Consider the following 14,273-nt stretch of genomic DNA (forward strand, 5'->3'; position numbering starts at 1 on the left):
ATTCTTAATTTAGCATTGTATTTTTGTGTGTGTGTGTGTCTGTGTGTTTCCTTTTAAATTGAATCAGCCATCTCACACACACGTATATACACACACGCAAACATATAGTACATATACACGCTTATAAAAATTATATATTGTGGTTATAACATTTTAATATAAAATTTTTAGATGAACGTTTCTCTGTGTCCCATCTCCCCACATATACTCTCTATAACCGTCTGGTCTGTAACCGTCTAAATTTTTCTCATTGCATCTGATATGTTATCACTTTTCATTTTACTATTATGAAAAACATAATACAATAGATGCTAATTCTGAAACTTACTTTTTTGCACACAGTGCAACACCAGGAAATCTTATATGTCAGTACATATAAATCTTTTTTCATTTTTAATGGCTGCATTTGTTCGTATACATTTACTTCATACAATGAATTGCTCTAGAAAAAACTCTTAAAAATGCAGCTTTTCTATCAAAGGATAACAGATATTTTCAATGTTAATAGCTATTTCCAATTGTCCTCCAAAAAGGTGGCATGACTTATTTATTCCTTGAAGCTCCATAGAAAATAAATGCAATTCAGCAAACACTGAGCACTCTCTACTTATGAGGTTCAGAGCAGGCACCTCGGGGGAGATGCTGATGAAGAAGAATAGGTCATTCTCCTTGAGGAGTTTACAAGTTGATGGAGATTAATTTCCTGAGTAAAGGCAGAAGAATGTGGTAGAAAGAGGATTTGACTGAGAGTCAAGTCTAGGTCCAGGTCTTGCACTTACTTGCTACATGCTCTTGGTCAAGTCATGCTTTCTCTGGGCTTCAGTTTCTCCATCTATCAAAGGAACAAGGTTCCTTCAGCTCTGAGACGCTATGGCTGCGAGTACAGGCCCTGCTTTCTCACTTGGGTCCTTCCAGCTGACTGCGACCCATGAGAACTTAAGGTGCAAGTCTCTTTTGCTCATTCTTGGACCCTTGACTTCTAGAATGGTACTGGCCCCACAATAAGCAGTCTGTGGAATGAGTGAATGAATGAATGAAGCTAAGGCTCTAAAATCATGAAGATGATGGAAAGGGGAAGAGCAATTTATTCATCAAATCCCCAACCCTTGAGTTGGTATTTATAAGGACTTGAAGCTTAAAGGAACCAGCAGAGCCAAGTTCGAGGACATCCCACTTAGAGAATGGGAAATAAATAGACTGGACATGGGCTGAAATAGTCAGGACAAAGTAGGTCAGGTCCCACTGTCTCCGGGAAACCCTGTGTAGTCATGGGCCTATCCTAGCAGAGAAAGGCTCTGAGAGGTTCTATAATAAGGCTGTGAATTCTCCTGTGTTAAACTCAGGAGCTCCCCTACCATATGGGCCACAGTTCCCTTCTCTCATGGAACACCTATTAATTTTATTTCCACAGTGGAGCTTGGGACTGTTGGGTTAAGTGATTTCGAAAGCTACTTTGAGCTCTAAAATATGTGGAGTTTGGTGATCACCTGTTTCTAGGGATGATTCAGACTCTGGCACCCCTGGACCGAGAATTCATGTCCTGCTACTGGCTGACGGTCCAGGCAGTGGACAGGGGTTCCGTACCCCTCTCTTCTGTAACGGAGGTCTACATCGAGGTTACGGATGTCAACGACAACCCACCCCAGATGTCCAGGCCCGTGTTCTACCCCTCTGTCCGGGAGGATGCCCCCCTGCACACCTCTGTGCTTCAGCTGGACGCTCGGGACCCAGACTCCAGCTCCAAGGGGAAGCTGACCTTCAACATCACCAGTGGCAACCAGATGGGAGTCTTTGCTATTCATCCTCTCACAGGTAAGGATCTCAGAAAGCCGAGTGAATAGGATTCTCTGTAACAGTCCTTCTCAAAGTGCAGCCCCATGATACTCACGTATGAATGTGGTAGAAATTCAGTTCTCCAGCCCCGTCTCAGAACTACGGAATCAGAACTCAGGGTGGGGCCCAGAAATCTGTATTTTTCATTTCATTTCATTTCATTTGCTTTTTAAGGCCACACCCACAGCATATGGAGGTTCCCAGGCTATGGATCGAATTAGAACTACACCTGCCAGCCTATACCACAGCCACAGCAACGTGGGATCCGAGCCGCGTCTGTGACCTACACCATACCTCACAGCAACGCCAGATCCTTAACCCACTGAACGAGGCCAGAGATCGAACCCGCATCCTCATGGTTCCTGGTTGGATTCGTTTCCACTGCGCCACTATGGGAATTCCTATTTTATTTTATTTTTTTGGCTGCTCCTGCAGGACATGGAAGTTCCCGGGCTAGGGACCGAACTTTCTCCACAGTGGTAACCCAAGCCACAGCAGTGAGACCAGGTCCTTAACCTACTGAGCCACCAGGGAACTCCCCATAAATCCGTATTTTAATAAAATATCTAGGGACTCTGATGTCTGCTAAGTTTGAGAACCATTGTTCTACAAAGTCCATCTTTAATGTCGACTTTCTTTCCTTGGGGCCGGGGGAAGCTAGGCAGGTTCCCTGAGAGGTCAAGCACCAAGTGCTCCCAACTGACTCCTCTCACCCCCACCCCGGAGCCACAAGCCACAGGTTCAATCTCTTAACTCTAGTTCCAAACTGATCTCAAGCCTGCCCCTGGAGCGGTGGTGACTGAATCCACTTGGGAGGAGTCATCATCTCACAGAGACTATCCTTGGCCCGAGGCCACCTTGGATGGTTCAGAGGAATCCAGTGGTCACCAACTTGCAGCTGGGAGCCAGAAGTAGCCCACAAATGTGTTCTGTTTGGCCTGCACCAGCTTTCAGCAATGGTTTTTCAAGTTGTTGTCAACATTTAAAAATTAGGACATTTTGCAAAACATTCCAGATTTCTGCTTGTTCTTAAAAGAACTAGAAGATCTGGTCATACTGACTGCACATCTCATAGGCCCACAACTGCCCAGGGCTGACAGCAGCTCTGTGTGTACAGCAGATGTGTCCTCTGTCACAAAATCCCCTCACTCACTCCCTACAGTTTTTTTTGGGGGGGGTCTTTTTAGGGCCACACCTGCAGAATATGGAGGTTCCCAGGCTAGGGGTTGAATCAGAGCTGTAGCTGCCAGCCTATGCCACAGCACACCAGATCCCAGCTGTATCTGTGACCTACCCTATAGCTCACAGCAACACGGGATCCTTAACCCACTGAGCAAGGCCAGGGATCAAACTTGCGTTCTCATGGATGCTAGTCAGATTCCTTTCTGCTGAGCTACGATGGGAACTAGAATTTTTTTATTAGCATGAACATTTGAAAAGAAAATAATAAATCATCAGTGATACCCGCTCCCTGACCCAGCCTACCTCTCTTATCCCCACATTAGCTTGTCCTGTTTCCACACCTGGATACGTTGGATGGTTTCCCTAGGCCCTAAAAATAGAGCCAGACCCTGCATGTCCCACCAACTTGCGCCCAACCAGGCCCCTGCTGACCTGGCTTTGTCTTGCCTCTCTTCCTCTATCATCCTCTGGTTCCCGCTGCATGGCTGCCTCAGTCTATGCCCTTTCCTGGCGCAGGGCCTTTGCACATGCTATTGCTTTTGCAAGGAGTTGCCTCTCCTCCCCCTTTTCAGGCGAACTCCTGCTCTTCTTCCAGATCTTGGCTCAGCGTTCTCCACTTAGAGAAGTTTTTCCTGACATTATCATACATCTCCCAGCTGCAGCTACGTTTTTCAAAAACAGCAATTGCAGGGAATGCTATGTTCACGTGTGCGATGGTTTCATTAATTATCCATGTCCTTCTCTAGACCTCAAAGGTTTTCCAGAAAAGGAACTCGATGGTTTTTGCCCACTCGGATATCTTCAGGGCCCAGCACAGAGTAGGCCATAAGTAAACAATTGGGAAATGAATGAATGAGACTTGCCAGTATCCATGATCTTTCATTAAGCCCAAGACTCATTTATTCAGCAAATGTTTAGTGCCTTTATAAGGCATTCAAACTACTGTGCTGTGCAAAGATGAAAAGATAAATAAGACACAATTTCAGGCCTTGAGGAGAACATGAAGATCCATCGGGAACAAGAAGATCTGGGTATTAAAAAAAAAACCCTATAGAACCAGTATAAAAGAGTACAACATGGTAAAATATGAGTTGATGTGATGCTGTGACCATTGAGAAGAGATAGGAAGCTGGTCAGTGTGGTGGACCAGCCACAGTTCAGGGAACAGGAGGCACTTATGCTGAGCTGAAGGACGGGGGGTGATGTGACAGGCAGCAGTCTGAGAGGGCACCTGGGCCAGGACAGTGACAGGAGCAATAGCCAGGAGGGAAGAAGACCCAGGGCTTGTTGAAGAGGGAGCAAGCAGCTTCATTTTCTAAAGGCATATCCATTCCCACCACTTACTAACTGCAAGATCTTGGGAAAGGGACTTAACTGCTCTATGACTGATTTTCTCACCAGTAAAATGAAGATAACAATAGCTCCCTCCTGGGTGGCTGAGAAGATCAAATGAGTTCATAGATGGAGATGTGTAGGGAGCTTCAAAGAACATTTGGACAGGGAAGAGCTCAACGAGTGCTGGCTCTTGGGATTCCCAGGAAGGCCAAAGAGGGAGAGAAGCAGGGAGGGTGGGTGGAGTGAGATCTAGATGGTGGGGGGGGGGTGGGGGATGAGAGGAGTAGCAGGACCTGAAATCCATGAGAGGCGGACTCAACAGCAGTTAGAAAGCCCCTGGATGGGGGGGGGGGGAGAGGGATGGGGCTGCGATGGGGTGATAGGGGAACATCTGTTTGGACGGGAGAAATGATGAGAGCAGCACTGGCTGGATGCCTACTTCACGCCAGGAAGGGTCCTTGGTGGACACACACACAGCCCCGAGGGCTGGTTCCGCCAGACCCCCTGCTCCACGGGTGCTCCCTGGGAATCCCGACACCAACCTCAGAGACGGGGAGGAGGCTGAGAGCGGGGGCAACAGCCCAGGAGCTCAGCGGCAGCGGTGCCAGGGACACTGGCCCTGGGTGGCGGGGGGGGGGCGGGGGGGAGGCAGTGGTGAGAGAAAGGAGAGAGAGGAAAGAAACACCGGAGATGGAGAAACAGTGGCTGAGATTCTGAGATGCAAAGAAATGGACGGGAGAGAGGAAGACGTGGAAGCGGAGAGAAAGGAGGATGGGGAGGGAGAAGCAGAGAGGAGCAGGAGAGGAGCCGCAATGGGCCGGAAGGAGGGCCCTGCTCGCCCTTTTACCACCCGATGCGAGCCCTTCCCAGTCGGGCCCCCACGGCCTGGGGACAGGCTGGGTGGGGTGGCCTGACATAGTACTCACTCTGTCCCAGAGGAATGTGTCTTCCTCTCTGGCTGTGGGGCTTTCCAGGAGCCTTCCAGGTCCCTCCCAGGCCACCTCCAATGAGGGAAGAAAAAGGCAAGAACCTGCCCCCTGCCACCGCCCCCCCAAGCCCCGCCCGAGGCAGAGGTCACTCCTCATGCCCCGCTCCCATTTCCAGCACTGGAGGCCTCACCCCAACATCGGATCCCCTTCCCCCTCACAGAGCCCCCATCCCCACACTTGGTTCCCTTACTCCATCATTTAATTGCCTGAACAAGATCAAGAAACGTACTGAAAGTTTTCAGGGGGCGCACTGACCCCTACCAATAGCTCTGCTTTCATTGAAAAAAGACCTTCTTCCCCAGCTAGGACCTCTCCGTAGCACCTGTGCTTGGAGGCCCCTCTGGGCCCCTGACAACCCTGAGCCTGACTTTCCCAATGCTTGCAGAGAACTGGAACCTTCTCTCCTTTGTGGCCTCAATTTATACTGCAGCGCCTAGAAAATGAAAACCAGAGCACCAAGTCCACCTTCCTCAGTTTACGGAGGAGCTGGGAACAGCCCAGAGGAGCCCTCCTCGGGCTCATCTGTGCCAGCCTGGCGTGGGAAGAGCCAGTCCCAGGCGAATAAGAGAATATAGCAAAGGAGGAAAAGGCCACCTCTTTGTGATTTCTAGTGACCTCAGGGTAGCAGCTGTGACCCCACTCGTGACTCCTGATAAGCTGCCTGTGTCCTCAACAACATACCTTGCTCAGTGTGCTGTCATCATCTCTGCTGTCACCTCCCCTGCCACTCTTGCCCTTCTCTCTCTCCAGAGTTCCATGTCCCCTTCATGCTCTTGCTCTCCAAAGACAAGCAAATTCTGATCTAGGCTTTGATATAACCCTTGAACGTTCCCCAGGAAGATGGCCCAGGTCTCCCCTTTGGGCCCAGGTCTCCCTCCTACCATCTCTCCTCCAGGTCTGCTCTCCACTGCCCGGCAGCTGGACCGAGAGAACAAGGATGAACACATCCTGGAGGTGAGTGATGCTGCTGAACCCGTTCACTGGCTTCGAAAACCTCCTGCAGGAGGCCAGGCTGGGGTCTAGCCAGGCCCTGGGGCCACATGCACGTCTCCAGGCAGGGGCCGAGGAGGTGCTGACTCAGGGAGGTGTGGCTACTTCAGCTAAGCCTTGCTGTTCCCAAGCTAGGAATCCAATCAGATTGGTTGGTGGTGAAGATGCTCAGGGTCTTCACTGGCTCCCTCCCCTACGAAGGGAAGGAATCTGAAACCACATCCTGCTGGGCAAGAAGCATGGATTGATTAGCAATGCCTGCACTGAATGCAGGAAGAGGGACGGGTACAGGTGGGCTATGTACTTGTCTAGTCTGGGTTCCAGCCCAGCCCCACGGTCTACAGAGTGTCACCCAAGGTCAAACACTAGGTCAGTTGCAGATCCAGGAAGAAAACTCAGATCTTTGTCTTCTAGGTCCGTGCTTTCTCTGGGGTGTCTCTAAAATCACATAAAGGAGTTACCATCCTGGCTCAGTGGTTAACGAGACCGACTAGGATCCATGAGGATGCAGGTTTGATCCCTGGCTCCACTCAGTGTGTTAAGGATCTGGCGTTGCCATGAGCAGTGGTATAGGTTGCAGACCAGCTCAGACCTGGCCTGGCTGGGGCTGTGGCTTAGGCTGGCAGCTGTAGCTCTGATTGGGTCCCTAGCTTGGGAACCTCCATATAGCGTGGGTGTGACCTAAAGAGAAAAAAAAAAATCACCTAGCATCCCTTGTGACCATTCCAATGAGAGGCATCAGGTCTTGACCTGGGGGGATTCAATCAGGAAGAATCTAGTTAGGCCCCCTCCTGCACAATCTGCAAGTGATGCACAGGCATCTCCTTAGACTTAAATACATCAGGTGGGAGGGACCATATTCCTCAGCAGAACTGAAATAAATGTTGCCTTCTAGGCTCTCAGGCTCTGGGTATTTCCTTTGTATGAAACAGGCATTACTAGTAAGTGGCAGGAAAATGGCCATCTGGAGACTGAAGTATTCTTCCATAGTTTGCAGAGGTATTTATATTTTAACATCAAAGTATTTTAAAAATTCAGAATCATTTAGAGTGGAAATGCCCTGTTTCTTTTTTTCTTTTTTTTTTTTCGGTCTTTTTGTCTCTTAGGGCTGCACCCATGGCATATGGAGGTTCCCAGGCTAGGGGTCCATTGGAGCTACAGCTGCCAGCCTACACCACAGCCACAGCAATGCATGATCTGAGCCGCATCTGCGACCTACACCACAGCTCATGGTAACGTCGGATCCTTAACCTACTGAGCGAGGCCAAGGATTGAACCCATGTCCTCATGGATGTGAGTTGGGTTCGTTAACCGCTGAGCCACAATGGGAACTCTGGAAATGTTCTATTTCATATTGATGCCTATAGGACAATTTGCCCCGACATGAAATGGTCTCTGATCCTAAAATTGTTTTAGTGCCTTTACTCTGCACTAAAGGCTCTCTTAGGGCTGCACCAGAACCATATGGAGGTTCCCAGGCTTGGGCTTGAATTGGAGCTGGAGCTGTTGGCCTACACCACAGCCCGGCCATGCCAGATCTGAGCTGCGTCTGCAACCTACACCAGAGCTCACAGCAATGCCGGATCCTTAACCCACTGAGCGAGGACAGGGATTGAACCTGCATCCTCATGGATGTCAGTCGGATTCATTTTCTGCTGAGCCTCAACAGGAACTCCTCCAGTTCTTTCTTGTTTCCTTCTCTGTTCTCGCTGGCTTTCCTGTGGGCGAGGTTCCCAGAGAGCTGGGTTCCAAGTAGGTGAGGTTATGACAGTAAAGATCATGAGCCTACTTTCTGATGTGACTGTTGACTGATCCTTCCAGGCTGTGGAAAGCAGGGGTAGTGGCGGAGGTGCAGTGGGTGGTGAGACATAATCCCTGCTTTTCCTTTGTCTCCTCAAGCTGCATTCTCTCCGCAGGTGACTGTGCTGGACAATGGGGAGCCCACCCTAAGGTCCACCTCCAGGGTGGTGGTACGCATCTTGGACGTCAACGACAATCCCCCCGTCTTCTCCCACAAGCTCTTCAATGTCCGCCTTCCAGAGAGGCTGAACCCGGTGACCCCTGGACCTGTGTACAGACTGGTGGCTTCAGACCTGGATGAGGGGCTCAATGGCAGGGTCACCTATAGTATTGAGGAGAGTGATGAGGAGGGCTTCAGTATCGACCCAGTTACAGGCGTGGTGTCATCCAGCAGCACTTCACAGCCGGAGAGTACAACATCCTAACGGTGAGAGGGGTGTGTGGAGGCACAGCTGGCCAGGGATGTTCTCTGAGGACTCAGAGGGAGACAGCCTTCAGGCATAATGGTACTCCCCTCCGTGGCTTTTTCCCAGAGAAACTGCAAGTCCTGACTTCGGCCAAAGATCAGAATTCTGGGCCTTTCTCTCTGAGGGGAATAAGGTCCTTGCCTGGGAAATCTACCCCATTCTTAAAGATTTGGTGAGAGGAGCGGGGGCTGTGAAATTAAGATCAGCCTGGGTTCCATTCCTAGTACTGCCATTTTATACCTGTGTGGCCTTGGACAAGTTAACCCCTGTGATCCTTGGTTTTATCATCTGTAAAATGAGGCTAAGAACATTTTCCTGATGGGAAGCCAATAGAGCAAGTGGCTATGGCTCAGGTTCTCATGTCACTAGCCTGAGTCCAACCCCAGCCTCATGGCTGGCCAGGTAGACAATCCCAGGCAGGTAAATTCATAATGCTGAGCCCCAAGTTCCTGCTGCAAAAGGGAGGTGATAAGGGTACCTCTCTGAGGGCTGTCATGAGCATTAAATTAGATGCTGCACTTAAATTAGGTCTTGCACTTAGAGTAAGGCCTGATAAGAGTGAGAGCTCAATAAAGTCTAGTTTATGTTTATGGTTGTTGTGCAGGGTAAAATGCCTATGCATGGAAAGTCTGTTTAGAAGCAGCACACAGTAAGTCTTCAGTTAACAGTGGCTTTGATTCATTTCTCACTTCCCAGGAGGTTCTGTGTTCTGTTCACCCCGTGCCTGCTGCAATGGCACGGTGCCTATTTACAGTAAGTGCTCAACCATGAGCCGAATGGATGAACCAGGAGACAAGAGGTCAGCTCAGTCAATCATGGGGAGCTTTCTTTCTTGGCCTGGGCTTCTTGTTTCTTGGCCCCAACCCTACAGACAAAGCCCCAACCTCAGTTTTGGCCTCTTTTCAGATCAAGGCAACAGACAGTGGACAGCCACCGCTCTCGGCCACTGTCCGGCTACACATCGAGTGGATCCCCCAGCCCCGGCCCTCCTCCATTCCACTAGCCTTTGATGAATCTCACTACAGCTTCACAGTCATGGAGACAGACCCTGTAAACCACATGGTGGGAGTCATCAGTGTGGAGGGCCGACCTGGTCTCTTCTGGTTCAGCATCTCAGGTGAGGGCCCAAGGAGAGCCAGCCCCCCAGACCCCTTCCACCATCCTTACAGACCAGCCCTCATTCTCCTGGCACAATCCTTCTGAGCCCTGTCAAGGTTACACTCCCTGGCAGCCACCATTTTGGCCATAAGTGGTGACTGTCTCTCCCCTGGTTCTCTGGGACAGTGGGCAGTAGAATCACCATTTCTGCTAAGCTTTCCTTCCGCATCAGCTGTGGTCTCAGGTGGAATCTCCGTGGTTTCACCGGTAACTTCCAGAATTAGATGGGGCCTCAGTTACCTTGAGTTCCTAAGAGACTTAACATGGTGGTACAGAGACCCAGAGGAGAAAGCACAAGTTGTATGCTTCCTCTTCTGCCTCAGTGGTAACATCACTGCAGAGCTGACTTCACTGACCTTGAGCTGAGACAGCTGTAGCCTAGGGCCATGTTTAATGACTGGGTCTCAAGTTTCCATCCTCAAGATAATGGAAGGTGTCCATTCTCATGGTAGGAGACACTTGGGGCCAAATTTTCACGACCATCTCTGAAATTTCTGTCTCTAAACCAAGATTAAAAAAAAACAAAAAACATCTGGGGGTAGGGAGTGGTTCACAGATCCTTTGGGAATCTGATGAACATTTAGGCCTTATTCCTAGAAAGATGCACGTGACCATGCATACAAAGGTATACATACATTTGTACACATTTAGGGTTTTTATAGATTTTCTGAAACCCAGCCAGGGATTCCAGGTTAAGATCTCTAATCTCAGTACCACCTGAACCATGGAGTCCTACTATAGAGATGCCCAGCTTGCTTCAGAGGTTGGATACCAGCCTGCTTCGAGCTTTTGACCTCCTAGGTTTACTTCCAATTCTGATTTACTGCTCTTTTTAAGTGTCTGGGCTTTTTCTTCTTTTGTTCAAAATTAATACATGTACTCTATAGAACATACAGAAAACATGGATACAGAGAAAATAAAAATCATCTAAATTCCCACCCATCAGAAGATAATCTGGATGTTTCCTTTTAGTCATTTTTTCTTTACACACCCACACCCATGCTTAGGGTTATATTAAAATGTTCTAACCTTTTAAAATACATCATGAACATATTTCCATCTCACTAAACAGATTTCTACTAGCAGACCTTTAAATAGCTGTATGTTAATCTAAATTCATTTATTAAATCAATGCCTGCTTGTTGAAGAGAGTTATTTCCAACTCCCCCTGTGCATAGGCTCCTTGCGACCATGCAACCTCCCTGAAAACCATGAGGTTTTTTATGACTCCTGCATGTTTCAATCCCAGCAACAGAATACATTCTAGGGCAAATTCTGGTCTTCCTCGGGACCCTTCAGTCCTTTAAAGTTTACCTTATTCTGTATCCTCACTTGGATCCTGATAATAATTTGACGATAACTTGATACGATCTACTACCTCCTCCTCTAAACCTGCCAGCCAAATCCCATGATAGGTCTGCTACTCTCACCTACATCACTGAGGTCCTGCTTGCTTTCCCCTCACTCGCCCTCCAGGTGGGGACAAGGATATGGACTTTGACATTGAAAAGACCATGGGCAGCATTGTCATCGCCAAGCCTCTGGATACAAGGAGGAGGTCAAGCTATAACTTGACTGTGGAAGTGACCGATGGGTCCCACACCATCGCCACCCAGGTGAGAGGCCTCCCTGGGAACCCTGAGTTGAGAGGAGTAGGAGGCCTCCTTCATTGGAAGGCAGCTATGCTCCCCACTATACCACCAGCGCACCTGGGGTCTCCTGGTGGGATGAGGCTACACAAGGATGTGGTGCACCTAAAAGAACGATGAATTCAGAATCAAGGTTCTGCACTCCAGTCTTATACACTCTCGAAGAATGTGATCTGCAGAGAATTCTTGTTCCCGCTGTGGATCTCTGTGTACTGAGGGGTTTTGTCTAAATAAGCGGTTTTCAATTAAAGATGGAGAACCACAGGGGCAACCATGCAGATAAGTGGGGCTCTGGATGTCGACTCTGGTTTCAGCCAGTTTGATCTGTTTCATATCCTGGAATTTTACCAAAAAGTTTCATTTGAAGAAAAGGCCCTTTAACAAGAATTTCATTTTTGAAAACCACTAGACTGCCTACCATCTGAAAGCCTTGTGATTTTGAAATCCTATCATTCATTCAACAAATAGGTATCTAGCAGCTGCTGCATGCCAGGCACCATTGTTACGGTGGAGAACCAGAGAGACAGGGTCCCTGACCCCCTGCAGCTCAGTCTGTCTTCTCTCTCTTGCTTCTCCCCAGGTCTACATCTTCATGATTGCCAACGTTAACCACCATCGGCCCCAGTTTTTGGAGGCTTCTTATGAGGTCAGGGTTCCCCAGGACACACTGCCTGGAGTTGAGCTCCTCCGAGTCCAGGCCACAGATCAAGACAAGGGCAAGGGCCTCATCTATACCATACATGGCAGCCAAGACCCGGGCAGTGCCAGCCTCTTCCAGCTGGACCCGAGTAGTGGCGTCCTTGTAACTGTGGGGAAATTAGCCCTGGGCTCGGGGCCGTCCCAGCATACACTGACTGTTATGGTGAGTTAACTGAAAAATTGGGTGAGAATACGCTGGCATATGGATGTGTGTGGGTGGGCACGCTGGGGGGCATGCGGACGGGTCCCTTTCCCCTGCTGAGCCAGGTGTACTGATGCTCATAAAGATAATCCATGAGATGGGTTGTGACATTTCACAGCCTGCCAGAGGCACCTTCCATAGCGGATGCCTGGGAGTGAAAAAAGGGATGGGACAGCTGCCAAAAAAGCTCCTGCCACCTTGGCTTTTTCTGGGCTCACTCCAAATATCTCCCAACAGTTCTTCCCCTGCTCTGTGACTGAATGACACAAGGTGAACTCGCATAGCATCAGATATGAGAGGGACGCAGAGACCACCTCACCCGGAGCAAGCGGGTATATAAGGCCACAAATTAAGAAGGACTTACTCTCAGGGTCCTGTGTCTGCCCTTTTATGACCCAGAGAATGACAGCCTCCCTAAATGTACACCCTACATGTCACATTTGCCTCACACTAGTCCCAGTCCTGGTCCCATTCATTTCTCTTATCTTATACCTGAGACCCCCCCCAACTTGTTCACCATCACACAGTTCTTTATGATGGAAACAGAACCAGAGTCCAGCCTTCCTGACTCAAGGTTCTTAGGTATTAGTTTATCACCCTCTGGGCACTTAAATTTATATTCAAGTTTCTGAGAAGTTCTGCATCAAGGCAAAATTCAACCTCATGTAATTCAGTGCCCCCTAAATTTACTTAACCATAGGATTTTTTTTTTTTTTTTTGCTGAGTAATAGGTTAATATTTTGAAGAATACTCTCTGAAACTCATTTGAGAAATACTGCTTTTTTTTCTGCCTTTCTCCAAGAGGGAAATTATCCATGAGCATACCTAAGCCTAATAATCTCAAATTGATATATTTATTTAAAAAGAATGTAAATGAGGGCACAATCTAAAGTAGAGAGAGTTGCAACTAGGTATATTTGTCACTGGCATTCTATTTCACTGACCTTCATATGACACTGACTCCTCCCATCCCATTTGCTCCTCATCCCATTTCCTCCTTGGGCCCACAGGTTCGCGACCAGGAGATGCCCATCAAGAGGAACTTTGTGTGGGTATACATTCACGTGGAGGATGGGAACCTCTACCCACCCCGCTTCACCCAGCACCACTATGAGGCGAGTGTTTCTGATGCCACAGCCCCAGGCACAGAGCTGCTCCAGGTCCGAGCCACGGATGGTGATCGGGGAGTCAATGCTGAGGTCCACTACTCCCTCCCCAGAGGTGAGAGGCTTGGCTCTGAGGCCAGGACATGAGGGGAGGGGCCTCGGCAACTAGAGGAAACGCCAAAGACATGGATGTGCAAGTTATCATTCTAGCGCATCCCCGGGACTATAAGACCTAAGGTAATGCACTTGCAAAGATGCTAAGAACAATAACAAAGGATTATTCAAATTCTGGGAAAATTTGCATAGGTAATATATAAATCCAGGGAGTTCCCATTGTGGTGCAGTGGAAACGAATCCAACTAGGAATCATGAGGTTGCAGGTTCTCTCCAAGGCCTTGCTCAGCAGGTTAAGGATCTGGTGTTGCTTTGAGCTGTGGTGTAGTTTGCAGATACGGCTTGGATCTGGTGTTGCTGTGGCTGTGGTATAGGCCAACAGCTGTAGCTCTGATTTGACCCCTAGCCTGGGAACCTCCAAATGCTGCAGGTGCGGCCCTAAAAAGCAAAAAAAAAAAAAAATTGTATACAGATATATATAAAGATATATATATATCTCCACCAATATGCAAAGGATTCTTATGAAGTCAATGCAACCTTTAAAAAAAATCTTTGAGCATGTGCAAAGGAACTTATAATATTTTATAAGATAGATGGAATAGTTTTAGGAGTAACTTTTATTTTCTTCTAAGGCCACATCATAATTTCTTATCTATTATAAATTTTTAATCTGAAAAATAGGAATATTACCTGCACTAGAAAGTCTTTTTAAAGATTAAAAGGGACAATATATGTTAATATATTTAAAC

General features: G+C 48.3%; 1 protein-coding gene across 1 annotated transcript in view; it reads left to right on the plus strand.

Moving 5' to 3' along the window:
* FAT2 (FAT atypical cadherin 2) overlaps window positions 1-14,273 on the plus strand; it is an 83,174-nt gene that overhangs the window by 24,748 nt on the left and 44,153 nt on the right. The window contains 8 exon segments of the mRNA XM_021076658.1: window positions 1,498-1,812; window positions 6,235-6,293; window positions 8,246-8,522; window positions 8,525-8,556; window positions 9,503-9,713; window positions 11,231-11,370; window positions 11,984-12,265; window positions 13,315-13,525. Coding sequence (XP_020932317.1) covers window positions 1,498-1,812; window positions 6,235-6,293; window positions 8,246-8,522; window positions 8,525-8,556; window positions 9,503-9,713; window positions 11,231-11,370; window positions 11,984-12,265; window positions 13,315-13,525 — 1,527 coding nt within the window.

Source organism: Sus scrofa, chromosome 16, assembly GCF_000003025.6.
Source record: "Sus scrofa isolate TJ Tabasco breed Duroc chromosome 16, Sscrofa11.1, whole genome shotgun sequence".
Classification (NCBI taxonomy): Eukaryota; Metazoa; Chordata; class Mammalia; order Artiodactyla; family Suidae; genus Sus; species Sus scrofa.